We start from the raw sequence: 18,307 nt of genomic DNA on the forward strand, positions 1-18,307 counted from the left end.
AATAGAATTAGTCAACTTGTTGGTGAAATGATGGGAAAAATGGTTCCTGCTGTTGGGCTTAGAAGCAGGGGTCTTGTAGCAAGCTACAGGTTTGCTGGGGCTGTAGCCCAGTATAACAGGCTGTGTATACCAGGCTGTAGCAGGCTGCATACCTCAGGGACTGCACAACAGTTGTGGACACTGACTTGGTGAATGCAGGCCAGCTAGGAGGAGTGGGTCAGCTGCTGAAAATAATTGGCTGGCCAAAGGAAGTTAAAAGCTCCCAGGGAGGGGAGCTAGAGAGAACAGGGGGAATTGAGTGAGAGCTCTCAGGCTGGTGGCTGCCAGGGTACTCTCTTTGGATCTGGAAAATACACCAGCAGAGTAAGGCAGAGCAAGGAGACAGAGAGAAGACTTGAAGGTTAGAGGCTGCAGTGCAGAGCTGGCGTGGTTCTCTTAGGGTTTTGGGGGGAGAGACCACAGGGTGAAAGAGAAGGTTACAAAGGTAGAAGCAACAGAGTGAGCTGGAAAACCCTCTCGGGTTCTGGAAAAAGAGCCTAGGTTTGTGAGTTGATCTTTATTGATTATGTACATGCTTGCCTACTGATTACTGATTAGTGTCTTATGCTGTCATCTGTGGGTAAGGATGCCTTCAACAATAAAGACGGTGTAAACTGAGCTAACCTGCTACAGGTGTGTTATAACCAGGGTTTGTCATGAAGCTGATACTATGGATGAAAATTAAGCACAAACACAGTGATAAAACCCATACATGCTTCAGAGGTGTCAGAGATTTGCAGAGGAAAAGGAAAGCTTTCCAGTTGATAAAGTATTTAGTTATGGTCAAATGCTGGTAAGATGGCCCAGTTCCATAACCCTTACTCACTGAGTGGTGCATAGTCATCAGCATATTCTTACTGAGGTCCTTGAACTCTTTCTTCTGTAAATTTACTGCAGATTCTCTCTACCATGTGTCCTAGGCTCAATTAATTTTGTATACGAACCATATGTAATGACTTGTGCCACATGAGTTCTGCCTGTGGCATCACTTATACTAGTGAATGACTTCAGTGTTACTACTTACAGGAGAAAGGAATAGTTTGTCCCAAGAGTTGTAGGCAAAATTGAATCCCAGATAGGTTTAAGCACTTTTGCTGCATCAGCACCTTAATGAAGAGAGAATGGAAGAAAAAAATTCTTACATTTTATTCCATGACATGAATCTTTTTTGTGACCATTTTTGAATTTTAAATTGGATCATCAGCTTATTAATGTTGTACTTCCTTTTTCACTGTCTTTTGCTGCTTCCCTGCTTCTTAGAGCTAAGTATCTGTTAGGTTAGTGTTAGTCTCAAATCAATGGCATGTGTACTTGAGCCAACCAAGATGTGGACAAAAATGGTACACTTTTCTGTGTAAAAAAGAATAACAAAATATGATTGCTCCTGTGTGTATATAAAAACACACTTGTGTCATCACAAACTTACCATACCCCCTAAAATACCTTGTATTGTTCTGCATAGGTTACCTCTTGAACTGAAAGCCTTGTGCCTAGGCTAGTAACTCTCTCTGTTGCTTAGAGGAGCGAAATGTTAATTAGCTTACACAATTGACTAAATGATTAAATTACTATTATTATTTGACCAGCTGTAATAGCGACAGATATTTGTGTAACCTTGATGTCCTTGATTTAAAAGACCTCTCACTATAAGATTTAAAGAACGTAATACATCTCAGTCTCAGGTTGATTTTTGTCTATAAGTGAGATAAGCCATGATGGCAATTGGTTGTATCAAAACTACTTATTCATTAAAATTTATACTAATATAGAATACACACGAATATGAATATCAGTAAAATCATATACATTTGTATGCACTGGGCTGCCCTGCTTGATATGTCAGCTTTCTGTTTAGCTCTCTCAAGCAAAACCGCTTAGCTGCTTACAGATATTAACAACAAAAAAAAAGGGTGCTTTACTTTAAATTCATTGTGCCCTCACACTGAACCCAGTGCATGCCCAGAAGAGGCAGTGTATTGGTTGGATATGGCTTGCCCAGTGTCTATACATCGGGTGCTTTAGTGGGGTTTCTTGGCACTTCTGTCTACTAGCTGATTGAATCAGCTATTAAAAAGAAGCACCAAAAAGCTCCTCTGAAGTTTCTGATCTATACAGGTCCTGCGGAGCTGGACTGAACTAACCCACTGCTGCTTCTGGTAAATGCTGCTTACAGATGTTTTTTTTAACATCTGTAAGCAGCCTCTGTGGCTGTTTCATTGTAGTATTTTCTGGCCAAACCCTCCCAGGGAAACCAATTTAAGGGATCATCTTGAAAATATAAATGCTTATAATGGGTATATTTGTCCATAACATTAAAAAAAAAATCTTATGTTAAATCTAAAGCAAGAAGAAGTACAGCCAGTAAGTATGGAAAAATCCAAAAAGCCAAGGTGTTTGTAAGGTTAGATACTGATTTTGGTTTACTTAAGGGAATATAGATGCAGAAGTAAATGCACAGGAAAAGCATCCACAAAGCATATAGCATAAATTTGTTTTTATTTACTAATTTTTACAAAAGATGAGTAGTGCACAAGTATACCAATGCTAAAATTCCCTAAAAAAAAAATCTTTTTGAAATATGTGTCTTTGGACGATATGGTCTTGCAAGCTATTGTGTGGTGGAAGTGAAAAGAAAAATCAGATTTTTCATCACATCCTTGTCTCCTCCAGTGGTCGATTCATGAAGTCTTGAATGGCCTGGTGTAGGGGCAACCATTTGTTAATGGAGGCTTTCAAAGCTGTAACCCATCTGAAAGAAAGGAGGACCAACAACTGCGAGTAAGTGTTTTATCTGCACTGGGAAAGAAGACTTCTTTTGTAAGGGGTCTTTCTAAATGTATTGTAAACTTACATCACTGTAAATAATAGTAGTAAGTAGACTGGAGAAGTCTGGGAAGGGAGGAACTTGTGTTCAGATTTTACCTTTCCAGTCAAGTTTTCAAGCCATTAAATAGCTTTGGTGTTTTTTTTGTCTACTACACTGAAAACCAAACCCTATAATTCAGCCTTTTGCTCGTTCAGAACTCCCATTGACCTCACTGGCAATTTTGTTGCACTGAGATGACCGATACCATAGACCTAAGTGATTTCATGGATTACTTTTTCTTTTTTAATTATAATAATCTGTGTTGGGAGTAATTCATCCTTGAGAAACACGAATATCTACTTTTGATTTACTTTGGCCTTCCCTCATGAAAATTGCTAGAGTTCTTCCATTGAGTCTAACCACCCACTTGTTGTTATGAAAGGTACTTTAACAAGGTTCCTTCTTGAACCTCCACAATCCAGCCTTGCTATATCTTCTGCAATGACAATAACAGCATCAGTGACTCATATGCCAGCATATTGTGCTGCAGTATGACTAAAACTAGATTAAGAAGTATGAACAAGGAGATGACATCAGAGTGGAAAGTTATCATCAATTGTTCCAGAACGGTAGGATTTTTACTTGCTTAAAAAGTTTGGCAAGGAGAACAGAAAGAGCTCAAATTACCGTTTGTTTTCATTTACATTCTCTGCACATAGGTGGAAGGTTTTAAATTCTTCGGAGGCAGGTTTCATTTCAATTACAGATCTCCTGGAGCCCAGAGACTGTTCACTCACAGTATAACCCTGCAGGTAAATCCCACCTGGAGAAAGGGAAATGGCACAAACAGGGATTAGCAGGAATACCATTTTCACTGCAAACTGTGAAGGTGCCACTACCTCTTCTGCTGTGCGGTGGGAAAGATTTTATAATGCCTTTTTAGAGAGAGGTAATTTTGATTTCATGCATCACAGAATCAAAATATGCATACTCAAATACATATGCATTATTTTTAATATAGGCAATGTAAGGAAAAAATATCATTACCATGAGGTTTTACACAAAAATGAATGGAAAATGGCATTGTGGGAATCCATAAATTTATATATATATATAAGATTTTCAGAATAAATATGCTCAGTTTACAAATAAACACACACATATACCCATATCTATATACAGTATTTATATATAGATATGGATGTGTGTGTGCGTTTGTAAACTGAGCACATTTCATCTGGAAATCTTTATTTATATATGTACACATATAGTTTTTCTATGCAGATCTACCTATCTACCTATATCTATAGATAGATGGACAGATACTGTTTTTTCTTCCTGCCCTGCAATTTAACTTGAGATCTGAGGGACAAGCTGACTTTTTTCAGCTTCACACTTCATTGCTACTAATTGAGGTTCTCCACATTTCTGGATGAAGACCACTGTACTGCACAGAGGTATTTTTATCACTACAAACTAAATGTTGACAATTTGGCCTCTCTCACACCAACGCTATCTGTGCTGCACAGATGTAACCAACTGGTCATCATACTCAAACTTCAAAACTGTTTTTTTTTTTCTGTACGAATACTTGCTGCAGCACATTCAGCTATGTTGATGCTTCAGGTATAATAAAAATAAAAAGTTAAAATGTAGGTATGTCACTGAAGTCAGCAGACGTTAATACGAATTATAGATTGGAGAGCAGCTGAATAAGATGGTGCCATTTTACATCATCACTTCTCAGAGTACAACTGCACTTTAGGGTACTGACTTAAAATATTGAAAGTAGAATAGCAGAAGTAAGATTTAAAAGGACTATAGTCTCACTAGGGATGTGAAAGGTTAAACAACTAATTTTTAATTAATGAGCCCAGTGATAACTGGTTAGCTTACTCTGTATTTTTTGTGCCAGGTGGGGCACAGTCTGGCAGGGAAGGGAATCCATGCCATGCCCCAGCAGGAGGAGAAAGGGTGGGGCAGAGGGGGAACAGCAAAGGGGGACTAGTATCCATAGCCTCTGAGGTTAAAGATGAAAGCCATAGGCAGCCTAATGACTTGTCAATTAAGCAATTAGTTGCCCCTTCACAGGAGCTCCCTTTCTCCCAGCATGGGGCTTTATGTAGGCTGTGTTGTTTGGCTGGGCTTGCCACCACTGCCTCCCCACTCCCTGCTCCTCCCCCTTCCCCATTAAAGGGCCCTGAGAGCAGATCCCAGCAGCAGGTGTCTCAGAACTGCTATATTATCAGTTAACCATTTAACCAATATAGTTAGAGAAGGTTACATGGATAACTTTTAAAATGTTATATACATCCCTAAGTCACACCATGTGTTCGACTTTTATACGTGGAAAAGCATGCAGCCAACTTCTTTGTACATGCAGTTTTGAGGGCTAAGTTTTGCAGGCCTCAAAACCTGGATGCATGTAAGTCCTGTATACTAAGAAGGTGCTTTGTAAGATTTGGTTCATTCTGTCAAGTCCTTCACTGGAATCGATGAGAGTTTTAGCCTTAATAGGGATAAACTTGGCTGTTAGGTGAAGACTTCATATAGAATCATAGAAAATGATGATTGGAAGAGACCTTGGGAGGTCATCTAGTTCAACCCCCTGCTCAAAGCAAGACTACCCATACCTAGATCATCCCAGCCAAGGCTTTGTCTAGCCAAGTCTTAAAACCCTCCAAGGATGGAGATTCCATAACATCTCTGGGTTATATTTACTACCAGTTTCTCCACTTTTGAGCTGTTGATCTATGAGCTGCTAATACAGTGGCAATATTTAATATAATATCATCTAATGTGCAATTTTTATTTCTGGCTAGCACACATGCAATGATTTCTTCTTAGAACTAGTTTATTTCATCATTAAATGTGCAGTGGCAAAAATATTCTAGTAGTTTTTTCCTTCCATTAAGAAAAAGAGAGACATTTCAAAATTTAAAAATCCGATAAGCAGAAGTTGTTCTCTTTTTTTGATGTTTTGCCAGTAGACATGGCAAAACCGTTTTAAGCCTAGCTAATTTAACTCTAAAGAGAGGGTGTTACATATATAGCAGTAACTTTTCATGACATTTTTCTCTATGCCACAGTGTTACAGTTGACACTTCACTAGGAAATTGCAGCAGCTCAATTTATATTTGCATGGTAGATGACTTAAAAGATTCAGGGAACAGATTCAAAGCCTAGGGACACTTCTTTTCCAAGTGTTGAGTCCTGTAGTTTCATTGATATCATACTGAATACCAGTTAGGCGCATGCTAATCCACTGTCAATGGAAATTATATTTCTGAGAGTACTGTCTGCCGTAAAAAATGTACACCCCAGAAATGAGCTTGGGTGGCAAGGGAAAATCTGCTACAGTGTCCAAACATTTTTTTACAAGAGTATACTTAACTGTGTAAGTTTAGTCTGGATATTGTAAGAAGGTATCTAACCATCCAATGATGAAGAAGGGCACTGACAGATGTGGGGGGAGGAATAACATGCTCTACCAGTGTGTTGCTTTGACCTGGCTCCACAATGTGCTTTGGGTGCTTCAGTGGGGCTTTTTGGTGCTTCTAGCTAAAGCTGATTCAATCAGTTATTAGAGAAAAGAGCCAAAAAAGCCCCACTAAAGCACCCAGTCTCTAAGACTTTGGGAAAGCTGGGTGCAACTAATGCACTGCCTCTTCTGGGCATGTGCTGGGCTTGGCATGGGAAGGTGCTGAGTTTAAAGTAAAGCACCATATCTAGAAAGAGCTGAAGTGAGAAGAGTTTGCAACAGGTTATATGATGTGTTTGTCTGTGGTCAGGCCACTGCCAGTACTGCTTCTTTCTTCAGCCCTCCAATCCAAAAGTGGTTTCTGTCAGTTAGAGGGCCATTTCCACCTTAAGAGTATGAAATTACTACTTTAAACTGCATTAAACCCTTCCAATTAATATTAAAACATTAGCAATATAAGAACAAATGGTTACCACGTACCTATGGCATGTATGGACCGAATGCTGGCATAAAAATACAAGCAACCATCCTTCAAAATGCAGTAGTGCTGAACCCAGACATCCTTGGTTTTGTCTAGTTGGTGGAGAAGACCCAGGCACTCTGGGTTTTTGATAGCGAGGGGTGGCAGGCTCGTGTTGTACAGGGTGACATCTACCCATACATGGTTCTATGTATTTAGTAATCAAATAATTGCATGTAAGAATTTTTCAAGAACTCTGCTTTCCTTATGCAAACATGCTAGCTCAATCCCTTTCCCCCATTCTAAAAGCAAAGTATTTGTGCAGTGTATTAGAAGTGCATTTAAAAGCATATGCAAGACAGCAAATAGTTATTGACTTCTCCTACTTAAAAGAATTACTAGTCTTTTTCTTATATTTTGTTTAGCAGTTCAAGGTGGTGCAACTTGTCCTAAGAGGACTACTGCACTAACTGTCTGGTGACCTTGTTTCTCCTTGTTTCAGTTCAGTTTTTATGGCTTCCAAAAATAGAATGTGGCAAATTAAGGATCCCATTCTAACCAGTGATGCTCATACACAACTGCCACTGACATCCATGAAAGTCACAGGAGCATCTGGGGACAGAATATAAGGCTTGGAGGAAAGCATTACTAGATACTTATGGTTGGCTTTCCCATCTCATCTTGAAGGCAAAATCTTTTTGACCTAGTCAAAGATTTCCTTATTACCATTTCTGGAAGAAGATGTAAATACCTAGGCTGCTGATAGCATTGGCCAACAAGACAGGGGGGATTGCTGAGAATCATAAGGAACTAGACAAAAAGGGGAAAAAAGGGGAGAGAGGGGGGCAGAACTGCATAGAGTAAGATTGAACCATGAATGACATATTTTTTTTCTTCTCTTTCCCATCTAAAAGGATATTTGGAACCTAACTTCTCCATCTAAGACTAGCATGTATTGTTTATATGCAGTTTTAAAAAAAATTGTTGCATCAACCTGTGCCATTGTCATTTGGAGTCAGGGAGGAGAATGTTTGCAATATCAATTGCATCTTGCTCTGTTACCCTTTCATTTGGTTATGTTATTTCTTCTTCATCCTTCTCAGGATGGTGAAGGGAAAAATAGCTAAAGAAATATAGCTCATTGTCATCTTTACTGTGAACTGAAAATGTTCTCTCTTTCTGAGGAAAGGAATGCAGTATAATGCATGCAAGAAAGGAATGTAGTGCATGAGTGGAAAAGACCCCCTTATTTATCAGGAGGACAAAGTGTCATTGTATCAATATGTTGAGCAAGAGTATTAATGATCAGGAGAAGCACAGTCCTGCTGGGGTATCATGAATTCTGCAGCTTACTCCAAACCAGTGGGGGCCAATCTTTTTGGCAGGTATGCCACAAATTAAGTCCTCTGTCCTCCACAGTACTATTCTAAACCCCCTCGCCTACCTGCTCTGCTGCTCTGCTTCCTGTTCCCTGACCTGTGCTCTGTGTTCAATCTTCTGCTCTGCTTTCTGCTCGCTTCCCTGTCTGCCAGCATGCTGCCTGCCCCCTCTCTGATCTGCCATACGCCACACAAGGCTGCCCATGTCACTTGTGGCATGCATGCTGCAGGTTGGCCAAACCCTGTTCTAAAATTTCAGTTACAGGACCCTGGATAGCACTTTAAGGAACAAATAAAGAAGTTTTGGTGCAACTAAAAATAAATATAGAAAGCACGTAACTAAAAACAAAACAATACTGGAAGACAAAATCATTGAAAAATATTCATTAATAGCATAAATTACATGATGAAATAGATACAGAACCACCCCCCCATTCCTCCAGAAATGACTGTTGTGTACTTAGAGATGAAAACAGTTGAAGATGGGCATTCAGTAGCTTAGAAAACAAGTAAAATAAATTACTGATCATGTTGGTGGTGGCTGAATCAATGTAAGATCTTTTGGACAATAGGTATTAAGAGGACTTTTTCACATAAATGGTATCCAGTTACTCCATAAAAAAATGCTGGGAGGTAGAGAAGTATAACTGACATCGTTTTATAGATGAGTGAAATGAGACACAGAAAGGTTAAGTGAGTTACCTAAGACCTCACATTGTGTCAGTGGCAGAGATAAAAACAGAACTCAGGAGTCTCCATGTCTCCCAATCCCATGCTTCGTCCACTAGAGCAACCTGCTTCTCAAATAAGAAAGAATTACCTGTTGGATGGGATGCACAGCTTTATCCATGGCTTCCAACCACCTACAAAATGAGCAAAACAGAGAATAGCTTATCTTGGTAGAATGGAATAAATACACTTGAAAAAGTTTTAACTTTGGCTGAAATAAGCGTGTTTCAGAGAGAAGTGCAGTGTTCAGGACAGGCTAAAGCTTGGAAACAAACACATACACATGCATGTGCACACAATGCACTATTGTCTAGATTGGCATTACTAACTAGGAGCCAAGATATATTTTGCCTCTTGCTGGATGGCAAATTATCCTAAGTAGAGCAATGTAACAGGGGATATCCATAAACACTTGTTTATGGACTAGACTTTATCTGTTAGACAAATTGTTAGTACTTCCTAGATCTTTTTTAAAAGACTGGCTAGGGCTTAAAGGGAAACTTTAAATGGCTGTCACAAGCTGGATAGTACAAAATAAAGAAACTGATTTTGTGACAAAGTTTTCCATTTGAGCAACTTTCTGGCTTGGTCCCATCATGCATTGTTACTTTTATTTTTAACTAGTGGGGAGGTGCTTGGATACTATGAGAATAGGTGTTCTGTAAGTGCTCCGATATAAAAATAGAAGGATGGATGAGTCAGGCCATATCAAATATCACCCTTGTCTATATCTTTGCACTTTCAAAAATACAGGAAAAAGGAAAGGGCAAAGAAAATTTTTTTTCAATGCATTGTGTCTGTGCTGACAGTGGATACTAGATTGGCCTAAAATGAGTCAGAGGGATTCAAAGTACTGCTTAAAAACCATTACATACATCTTTTTCTGGTAATAATTTAAAATCCTCGGTGAAAGCAAAAGAACATTATTAAAGGCTCCCTAAATGAGGGACAAAACCAATCTAGCTGTCATTGTTCCAACAAAACTTATAATCAGGCCTAATGTGCTCTTGTAATGTGTTAAAGTTTTAAAATGAGGAAATAATGTTACAGAGAAAGCAGAAGTGCTTTTGAGAAAGAGACTTTGCTTTTTCTTTTCGGTTTCTGCTGGGAAAAACATTGAGAGGCAAAATAACTACCTTTAGCTACTTTGGTATGTAATAAAGGATAAACTGGCAAAGAATCAGGAAATTATTTCAATTTACTTTAAATATAGGGATAAGGGGAAGGGAGTTAAGAATGTGGAGAGACTTCTTTTCTAGAGAGATCACAATTTGATAAAGATGCTATTTGTTACGCTTTCCTGAAATCCTGAAGAAAGGAAGAAAGGCAAAAAAAAATCTTCCCTTACATAGGTGACTAACAAATATCTTTTTAAAACTAATCTTTATGATAGGTTTTGCACCAAAACAAAACGTGTGTGTGTGTGTATCAAAACATTTTAACAGTACAAAAAGACTTTTTACCTTTTCATCTCTTGGCTTGAAGTTGCACAGAAGTGGAAAATCCTGTTTCCAGTTTGAGGTATGCACTTAAAAACAAATGGTTTCCCCAGGCCGGTGTCAATGCCAATTTCTGCCCCTTCCAATTTTGTCACCTCCAGAGGTTTGCACTTTCCTTCATCCTATAATTGATGATGTAGAAGCAAAGGAAACGTACAGCACAGCGTTGGAAACCTGAACTGATATCGGGAAATGGCCAGGTTTTAGATATTGTAAGGAAAAGACACATATGGATGTTTACTGTCAAGTTGGTGCCTTTGAAAATATCCCATTAATTATTATTTAAAACTGGAAGGTCCAGAAAACATGTGCAGTAGATTTGCTAAAGACAAATATTTGAAGTCTCTTATTGGAGATTCTTATTTGTCCCTGTATGTTTGTACACACTACCTTTTTTTTCCTGGGAAAAGTGATTTTTGAGTGTATGTCCTCCATTTCCTGCTTGTACACAATTCAGGTTGAGGGATAGAAGTGATTAAGGATGGCATTTTCAAAAGCACCATCATGATTCAGGAGTACCTGTTACTTTGACACTCGGTGTGCATTTAACTCTTTACTTGCTTTACTCGTTTGAAAATCTCACCTGGAGTATGCAGGTCTAAAGCAGATATTTGTGCTCACAGAATTGTGGGCATAAATTAACAGACTGGATTGACCTCTTTTGAAAATTTATCCTAAATATCAATTTATACAGAGTTTTCTTTGTTGTTTTTGGGGCAACATTCAAGACAGCCTATTTCAAAGGCTTTTATTATAGACTGGTTTAAACATCTTTGAAACTGGAGAGCATAATCAATGTTGTTCATTTAAGAGAGTTGTAAGAAGCTATTTAGTTCCTTAATGTCATCAGGTAGGTGAAAAAGTAGAAGCATCACCCAAAACACAAGTATCTATCACTGCTCAAAGCAAAGCTGCATGTCAGACATATAGGAGTACTGGCTTGGCTGTGTTTTTAAACTCCTTTGCTTTTAAGGAGTGCTCCTGAAGCAGTGGCTATTGCTTCCTATTGAACAGTGGTGAGGGAATAATTACACTGTCCAAAGATGATGGTAGTGAGTAGTGCAGTGAAGCACAGCAGCCTGCTCCATGTCCACTGGACTCTGAAAGGATGTAGTATAGCCACCCTCACTGCAGTGCTGAGTGCACCAATAGACGTGCCTGAGACAGAGAGCTTGTTGGTTACATGACACATTTTTTCAGGGTATTCCACACACTGAGTAGGTATGCTGTGTTTCTCTACATTTCTCTCTACCACAGTCCATTGATGGCATAAACACACTTTTACTGTTCGAACATGTAGACAGCAGTAGCGCTATTTGCAAAGCACATAAATAATCCTCTTTTACAGAATAGAACTAATGAATGACTCTGAAATCCAACAGGCTCTAGCAGTAAGGACCAAAATTCAAAACATTTGAGAGATGCTTTTGCTGCTCCTGAAATATATGCACACAAAGAAATCTTTGCATTCACAAAACCTCCAGCTGAGTTTATAAAATGAGCACTTGTGCATAGAAAAATCCAGTGGAACAAGTAGCTGCCTAATTGTCCCACTGTATGTGTTTTCTGCAGGAGCAGAATAACCTTTTCAATTTTTTAATCTGCCACCTAAATTCACCCTCAACAGCTCATTTCCCCAATCATTGTGTTTTCTCCCTTATTTTTATATCACAGAAAATCAGCTAAATATCCATAGAACAATGCCAACAGTCCACACAGTCTAATCTACTTTATGCATAACGCTTCCAAACATGAAACTGTGTTGAAAAATGCCAGATTATGCTTTGTGTCCGCTGATCCAGTCCACAGGTAATTCATTTCTCCTGTTGCTGGGGTGGTAATGGTAGTAAGACATGGTTCACAGAACCTATGCTTTCTCCAGGATCTTTCTGTAGTATCATGAGTGGAGCCCATGCAGAGCTTTGGGTACTCAGGAATGTGTATGTTCCTTTTTGTGGGCCCTCAGGATGCATTTCTCTAGTGATGGGGCAGAGTCTTGAATTGCCTTCTCCATATACACAGACTTCTTTGGTAGAGTCCCCCGCTGCTGGAACGTAGCCCGAGGAGGGCCCTAGTAGGGTAGTGTGCTTGTAGGGATACACATAAGTTGGCACCTAAGCAAATGATGGTCTGTGACAACTGTCTTTCCTGTTCCCCTTATCGGTGCTTCAAGCAATTGGATCCACTGTCATTCTGATTTAACAAGTCCACAAAGGAGGCGGCACAGATTTGGGGGCTTATCTTTAAAAGTAAGATCAAGGGTCCTTTTGTTTGCTAAAATGATATTTTCTAATTCTATCTTTGATTAGAGACTTTTGGGCGAAGAAAGCCACCTTGCAGTGAGGTGGCTTTCTTCAGCAGTGGCTGCTGGTTTTGGTCCAAAACATTTTTCCTTTTTGCCCCGAAGCCCACAAATGGCCTATTGTTGAAAAAGCCAGTAATGTAACTATGAGTGGGCAAGTAGGGCACCAGCCCTGAGTGCTGACTGGTGGCCTCCCCCACTGCTGACCTGGCTGCCAATGCTGCCATCTCCACTGCCCATGGTGCAATAGCTGCTTGTTATGCCTCTGGGCAAAGCTACAGGACATGGAACTAAGCCCCAGTGATAGGTACTACTGCTACCCCAAATATGTATAACTGAATCACAAAAATATTCCTATAGTTTGGGATAAATTTGAATAATCTGAAATTTATGATGGAATTACGTCTGCCAGCAAATGTTCCATAGATCACTGGTGATCCACCGAATGCCCTTTGGGGTCCCCTGGGTAGAGGGCAAAGTGTCTGTTTCATGTTTGCAATCTCTGCTCTGAGAATGAAGACATGAGCAGGATTGGATCCACCTGGGGGCGGTGGGGAGGTTGGAGGCACTGGTGCACTTGCACCCTGTAAAAGGGAGCCAGAGGGCTCCTGTTACTTTAAGGGAAGGCAGCAAGCTAAGTTTGTTGAGCGTGGCTGCAGCAGCAGGAGCACACGCTGAAAGAAGGGAAACTTCTGTGCATGGCTGGGGAGCCACATGACAGAAGGGAGGTGGGTCTTCGAGGCATATAAACCCAGGGCCTGGGCCGGACTGGGCAGTCAGACCTTGCATGCTGCAGGGAGGGGAGCCTCCCAAGGAAGCTGACTGGGGGAAGCATGCTCATGGGCACCCAAGCTACCCATGATCATGAGCCCAGCACTGCCAAGTATAGCTTGGAGTACGGTATTAGCCCAGAGCAGGGAAGGACTGTTGTAGAAGCAGTTTGCTGATATTTCTGTTATGCTGATATGTATGTTTGTTTAGCACTGGAGGACTGGATTGTGCCTATGGGGGAGATGTGGAGGTCCCAGAGGAATGACTGGTAGGAGACTCAGCATCAGGCAGCCTAGCCTGGGGTCTGGTCCCAGAGGGCCAAGAGCTGAGGAAGCAAGCAGTCAAGGACCAGAGGACTGAGGGCAGAGATGATGAAGGCAGCCTGTCCTGGAGCACACAAGACAGGAGCCCAAGAAGGGCAAGAGCAGGAGGTGGGCCAGGACAGTGGAGCTTAGGCTAGTGGGCCTGCTAGAGGAAAGGGGCTGAAGCCAGGAAGGCAGAAGCCCCACCAAAGGTTTGAGGCTAGAGGGACTGAGTATGGAGTTGGGGTCAAGGGTCTTCTCCTCCTCTCCCCACCCAAATATCAACTGCCATCTGTGAGGCATGGGCATGACTATAGGGGTAGCTGGAGGTCACAATTATTGCCCCTAAGGCACAACTGGGGTTGTCTTGAAGGGGAAACTCACCCTGTAGGGTTTGGGGCAGAGAAACCTGGAGGATTGTACACCAAGGAAAGGCATTTAGGAAAAGACTATTCCGGCCTTTAGAGGGAGAGCCTCCCTAGTTAAAAGACCCAAGGTCAAGTAGTGGAGGCAAGAGACAGGAGGTAAAAGGAGACCCGGGAGCACGGGCAGGTAAGTCAGACCATTAGGAGGTGTCTGATGCCAGGCAGATTGCATGAGCCTGTCATATGCCCCTTTTGATTTCTAGTCCATCCAAAGTTTAAAGCAAACTACCTAGCAGGGGCAGCACTACTTCTATTAAGGCAGCAGTGAAGGAGTCAGTTGACTTAATGGCTTATTATAATTTCCTTGATCCTTTCAAAATTCTTCATTCCACAGGTATTAATGATTCTCTTTCCTTTTAAATGGTCTTTAATGGTTCCACTACTCCAGCTATCCTTACTTCTGAAATACTGCTGTTTCTTAACTGCTCCTAGTAACGTAGTTCCCATTTCACAGCTCCGCATGCTGTTTTTTTAACTCTGACTAAAACATAAACTCTGGTGTTTAAGTATTAACTCAGGTGAACATTAGCTTTGGTGTGGAAATCACTTTCAATGAAGCATTGCAGGCACTGTCTACTGTCAAGAAGTTTTGTTTTTGTTTTATGAAACTGAAAGAGACACATATTGAACTATAACACCATGACAAATGGAACATCATCTTTGGATTATTTTTGCCTAGTTTGGTTTGTTTTTCTATATAATATTTGTTATAGCAAATCAGTGAAAATTCTAATAAAGGGGTTTTTTTGCTTCAATTTTAAATTGAATAATATAGCTCTAGGCCCCTGCTCATGAGTGAAACTTCTAGTTTCTTTTTTAACTGGAGAAAAGTGTGTGCTTCGTTATATGTGATGTTGCACCACACCATCTGCACCCCCTTTTCAAAATCCTAGATCCACGTGTGGACGTAGGTGAAATAATCTCTCAAGGTTAGTTAGTTTCCTCAGTTCTCCCTGAGTTTCAGGAAAACTGTTCTTCTGAAAATTGAAAACATTTGGCAAAGCATATCAAAGAGTAAGAGCAAAAGCCTATTTGAGGCTTAGAGAGGGAGTAGTGAGGAAAAAAAGGAAATGTGTTACCTAATCCTTTCATTGAACTAATTGGTTGATAATGTAGGGTGTGTAGCTAGGTACTCATGAACTAGTCCTATTTCATTTAGCATAAACACATTCAGAAAATAAATGACACCCAGAACATGCCTTGAGCAATTCACTATGATCAAAGGATATTGTTTGAATGGAAATGTATTTGCTATTCTTGTTAAGCTGCTTTGCCTAAGAAAAAGGAGAGGACTGGAGAGTTATGTATTTCATTCTATCTGCAGCATGAGAAATCAAAATCAACAAAAGGAATAAAAATGAAGAGAGAGTAAAACTAAGCTCTGTGAGTGATTGCAAATATCAGGAAGATGGAGTAGACATAACTTTACAGTAAAAGAAATCAAGACCTAGAAAATATTCATGGGAATCTGAAACACAAGCAAAAAATTAAACAACACTAAAAAGTGGAAAGGTGAAGGACAGGATGACCCAGGAGACTGGCACTGGGAAATAGAAGTCACCTCCAGAGCACTTGTTCAGAGTTAGCTCAGGTCAGTAGGGACAGGAGTTGCCTCTCTTTCTGATCTCTCTTTCTGAGTTTCCTCCTATTTTCTCAAACTCAATATATCAACAACTAAAGTCTTCTTGTCTTCTTTCCCCTTTTTTCTCCATCACAGTTGGCAACTCCACTATCCTTCCTGTCCTTCAAGCTCTCAACCCAGAAGCCATTGACTTTCCCCCTATTTTTTTGTGCATCCAGTTTCTCATTGAATCCTACTGCTGCTCCCTCTATGGCATCTATAAAACCTGTCCCTTGATCTCTGCTTTTGGTGCCAGAATCCAGGTTGGTATCTTGGTTAGCTCTTGGCTGTTGATTCTTGCTCTCTAGCCTCCTTGTGTCTGTCCTTTTCAGGATGGAGCCCACTGGCAGAAGGAATGTTAGTTTTCAAATATATAAAAATTAATCTCCAGCTCTTTTCATGTGACATCTCTCAAAATGAAAATTCATATAACAATATATGTATTTTAAAAACCAGAGATATTTAAAAGGAAGAATAAATGAGAAAGATCACAGTGCATAAATTAGAAAGTTCACAGTGGGCGCATCTACACAAGATGTTTTACTCAAGTTTTGAACTAATTACTGTGCAGTAAGCATCACCGTCCACATGTGCATATGCTTGCTGCACAGTAATTTGCTCCAATCATGAGTAAATTTGCTACCTGTAAATGTAAGTAGCAAATTTGCTTGAGATTACTTACTGTGCAGTAGCACATATGTAGATGCCTGACCAGGAGCAAATGTGCTCCCAATCAGCTGGGCAACAGGGTGCAGGAGATTGCTTCTTGCCCCCAGGAACTACCTGCTGCTAGAGCAGACTCCATCACCAGAGCTGGGGCAGGGACTATGTACCCCTGCCCCGGCAGCAGGGAGCTTTCCAGACCCCACTTCACAATTGGTGAGCGGGGCCTGGGAGATCCTTATCTCCCAGTCTGATCTCTGCAGTCCTGGCATCAGTGCTGGGAGATCCTTTATCTTCCAGCCCAAGCCCCACAGTCTTCAGTGCTGGGAGATCCTTGCTCCCAGCCTGAGCCCTGCCGTCATGAGGCTGGGAGATCCTTGGAGCAAGGGTAGGGGGACATTGTCCCTGCCTGGGCTCTAGTGGCTGAGCCTGCCCTGGCAGCAGGCAGCTCTCAGGGGCAGGGAGCAATATCTTAGCCCCCACCAAGAGACAATTGTCTCCTGGCCCCATGCTCCCTACCAGCCACTGGGCTAGCACCCAGGGAGAGCCTAGAGCTCCCCCTGAATGCTGCAGAGACCTAGTACAGGGTTGCAGGGAGTGGGAGCAGTAGATGCTCCCAGTAACTCCAGTTTTTAAACTCCTATGTATATTACACATGAATTATATGTTTTACTTACTATCTAATAGTAACAAATAAAATTCCTTTTCAGAGCTATGTAGATGCTTCCTTTGATGTCATGTATTTGCATTTAAAGTATTAGTAAGGGTTAACTAATGAAAATGTTTCTAATTGTTCAGTGTGTCAGCCAGAGCCAAGTGCAAAGCACTTCAGAAGGGAGGAGGTGATCAGCATTTTGCAGGATATAGCCTCACAGGCAGAATATTAGTGGGGGGAGTTTGGGACAAGCTGAATTAGAGAAAGTGATATATCCACATGTGACTGGATTGTAGGTGCGAGTATGCAATATGCAAAATGCAATTTATGCATCACATCAGCTAACAGTATTTATCATTTGTTAATAAGAAGAATCAGAGAAAATGTATAAGATCTAAGAGTCAGCAGCTCCATGAACTTAAATTGAAAAATATGTCCTGGAGCTGTGGGAGTCATGGAAAATGTACAGAAGAAATCAGATTGTATGCTGGCTGTAAATAATGTGGCAGCTCCCTGACTGTGATGATAAAGCTCTAAGCAAGGAAGAAGAACAAATACAAGTGGTATCTCTATGAGCGATGGCTCAGACCTAAATCTATTTATAGCTAAGCCTTTTATATAAAGTGCTTAGGCTTAGCAATGAATACACAGGCCTGTATAGGAGAACAAAGGACTGGATGTTTGTCATAGATTGAAATGCTGTGCAAGGTCCACACACAGTAGGCAGAAGATTTCTTTCTTGTTACAATAATTGGACTCTGAACACAGCAAAAGAAATTAAGATCATTTAAAGGATTTTTTTTCTCTGTCTCCTTGTTGTTCTAATGCTCTGTTGCCAGCAGCTTTAATATTGTGTGCAATCAACCAGAAGCATATATTGTATAGCCTGAGCTTCACAGTTTACAGCTGTATAAACATATCATTTGTAGAATACAGTTTCTACATATAGAGGTGGGGAACAAAGCTGAAGGAGTGCTTTGCATAGAAAAGGGTGCATTCTTTACAGCTACCTAAAATTTTGCTCCATTTAGGACGGTTTCCATGTTAGCGTATTATTGCTCATAATAAATAATTTTCCACTATTCTACCAGGTATGGAAGTGAGGGGATGAGTCATGCCTGAATAAAGGAAATAGGGGATTGGGATGTGAGCAAATGTTACTCATGCTGAATATT

General features: G+C 40.6%; 1 protein-coding gene across 1 annotated transcript in view; it reads right to left on the bottom strand.

Moving 5' to 3' along the window:
* Positions 1-2,573: 2,573 nt before the first annotated feature.
* The window catches only part of LOC109307702, a 46,855-nt gene continuing 31,121 nt past the window's right edge, over positions 2,574-18,307 (bottom strand). Inside the window, exons 6-10 of the mRNA XM_019531719.1 lie at positions 10,358-10,515; positions 8,986-9,028; positions 6,807-6,993; positions 3,533-3,668; positions 2,574-2,788 (exon numbers count right to left, since the gene is read on the bottom strand). Of these exons, the coding sequence (XP_019387264.1) occupies positions 2,689-2,788; positions 3,533-3,668; positions 6,807-6,993; positions 8,986-9,028; positions 10,358-10,515 (624 nt within the window). The 3' untranslated portion in view covers positions 2,574-2,688. The remainder of the gene's footprint in view (positions 2,789-3,532; positions 3,669-6,806; positions 6,994-8,985; positions 9,029-10,357; positions 10,516-18,307) is intronic.

The sequence above is a fragment of the Crocodylus porosus genome, unplaced genomic scaffold (genome assembly GCF_001723895.1).
Source record: "Crocodylus porosus isolate Cpor-Errol unplaced genomic scaffold, CroPor_comp1, whole genome shotgun sequence".
NCBI classification, from domain to species: domain Eukaryota; kingdom Metazoa; phylum Chordata; order Crocodylia; family Crocodylidae; genus Crocodylus; species Crocodylus porosus.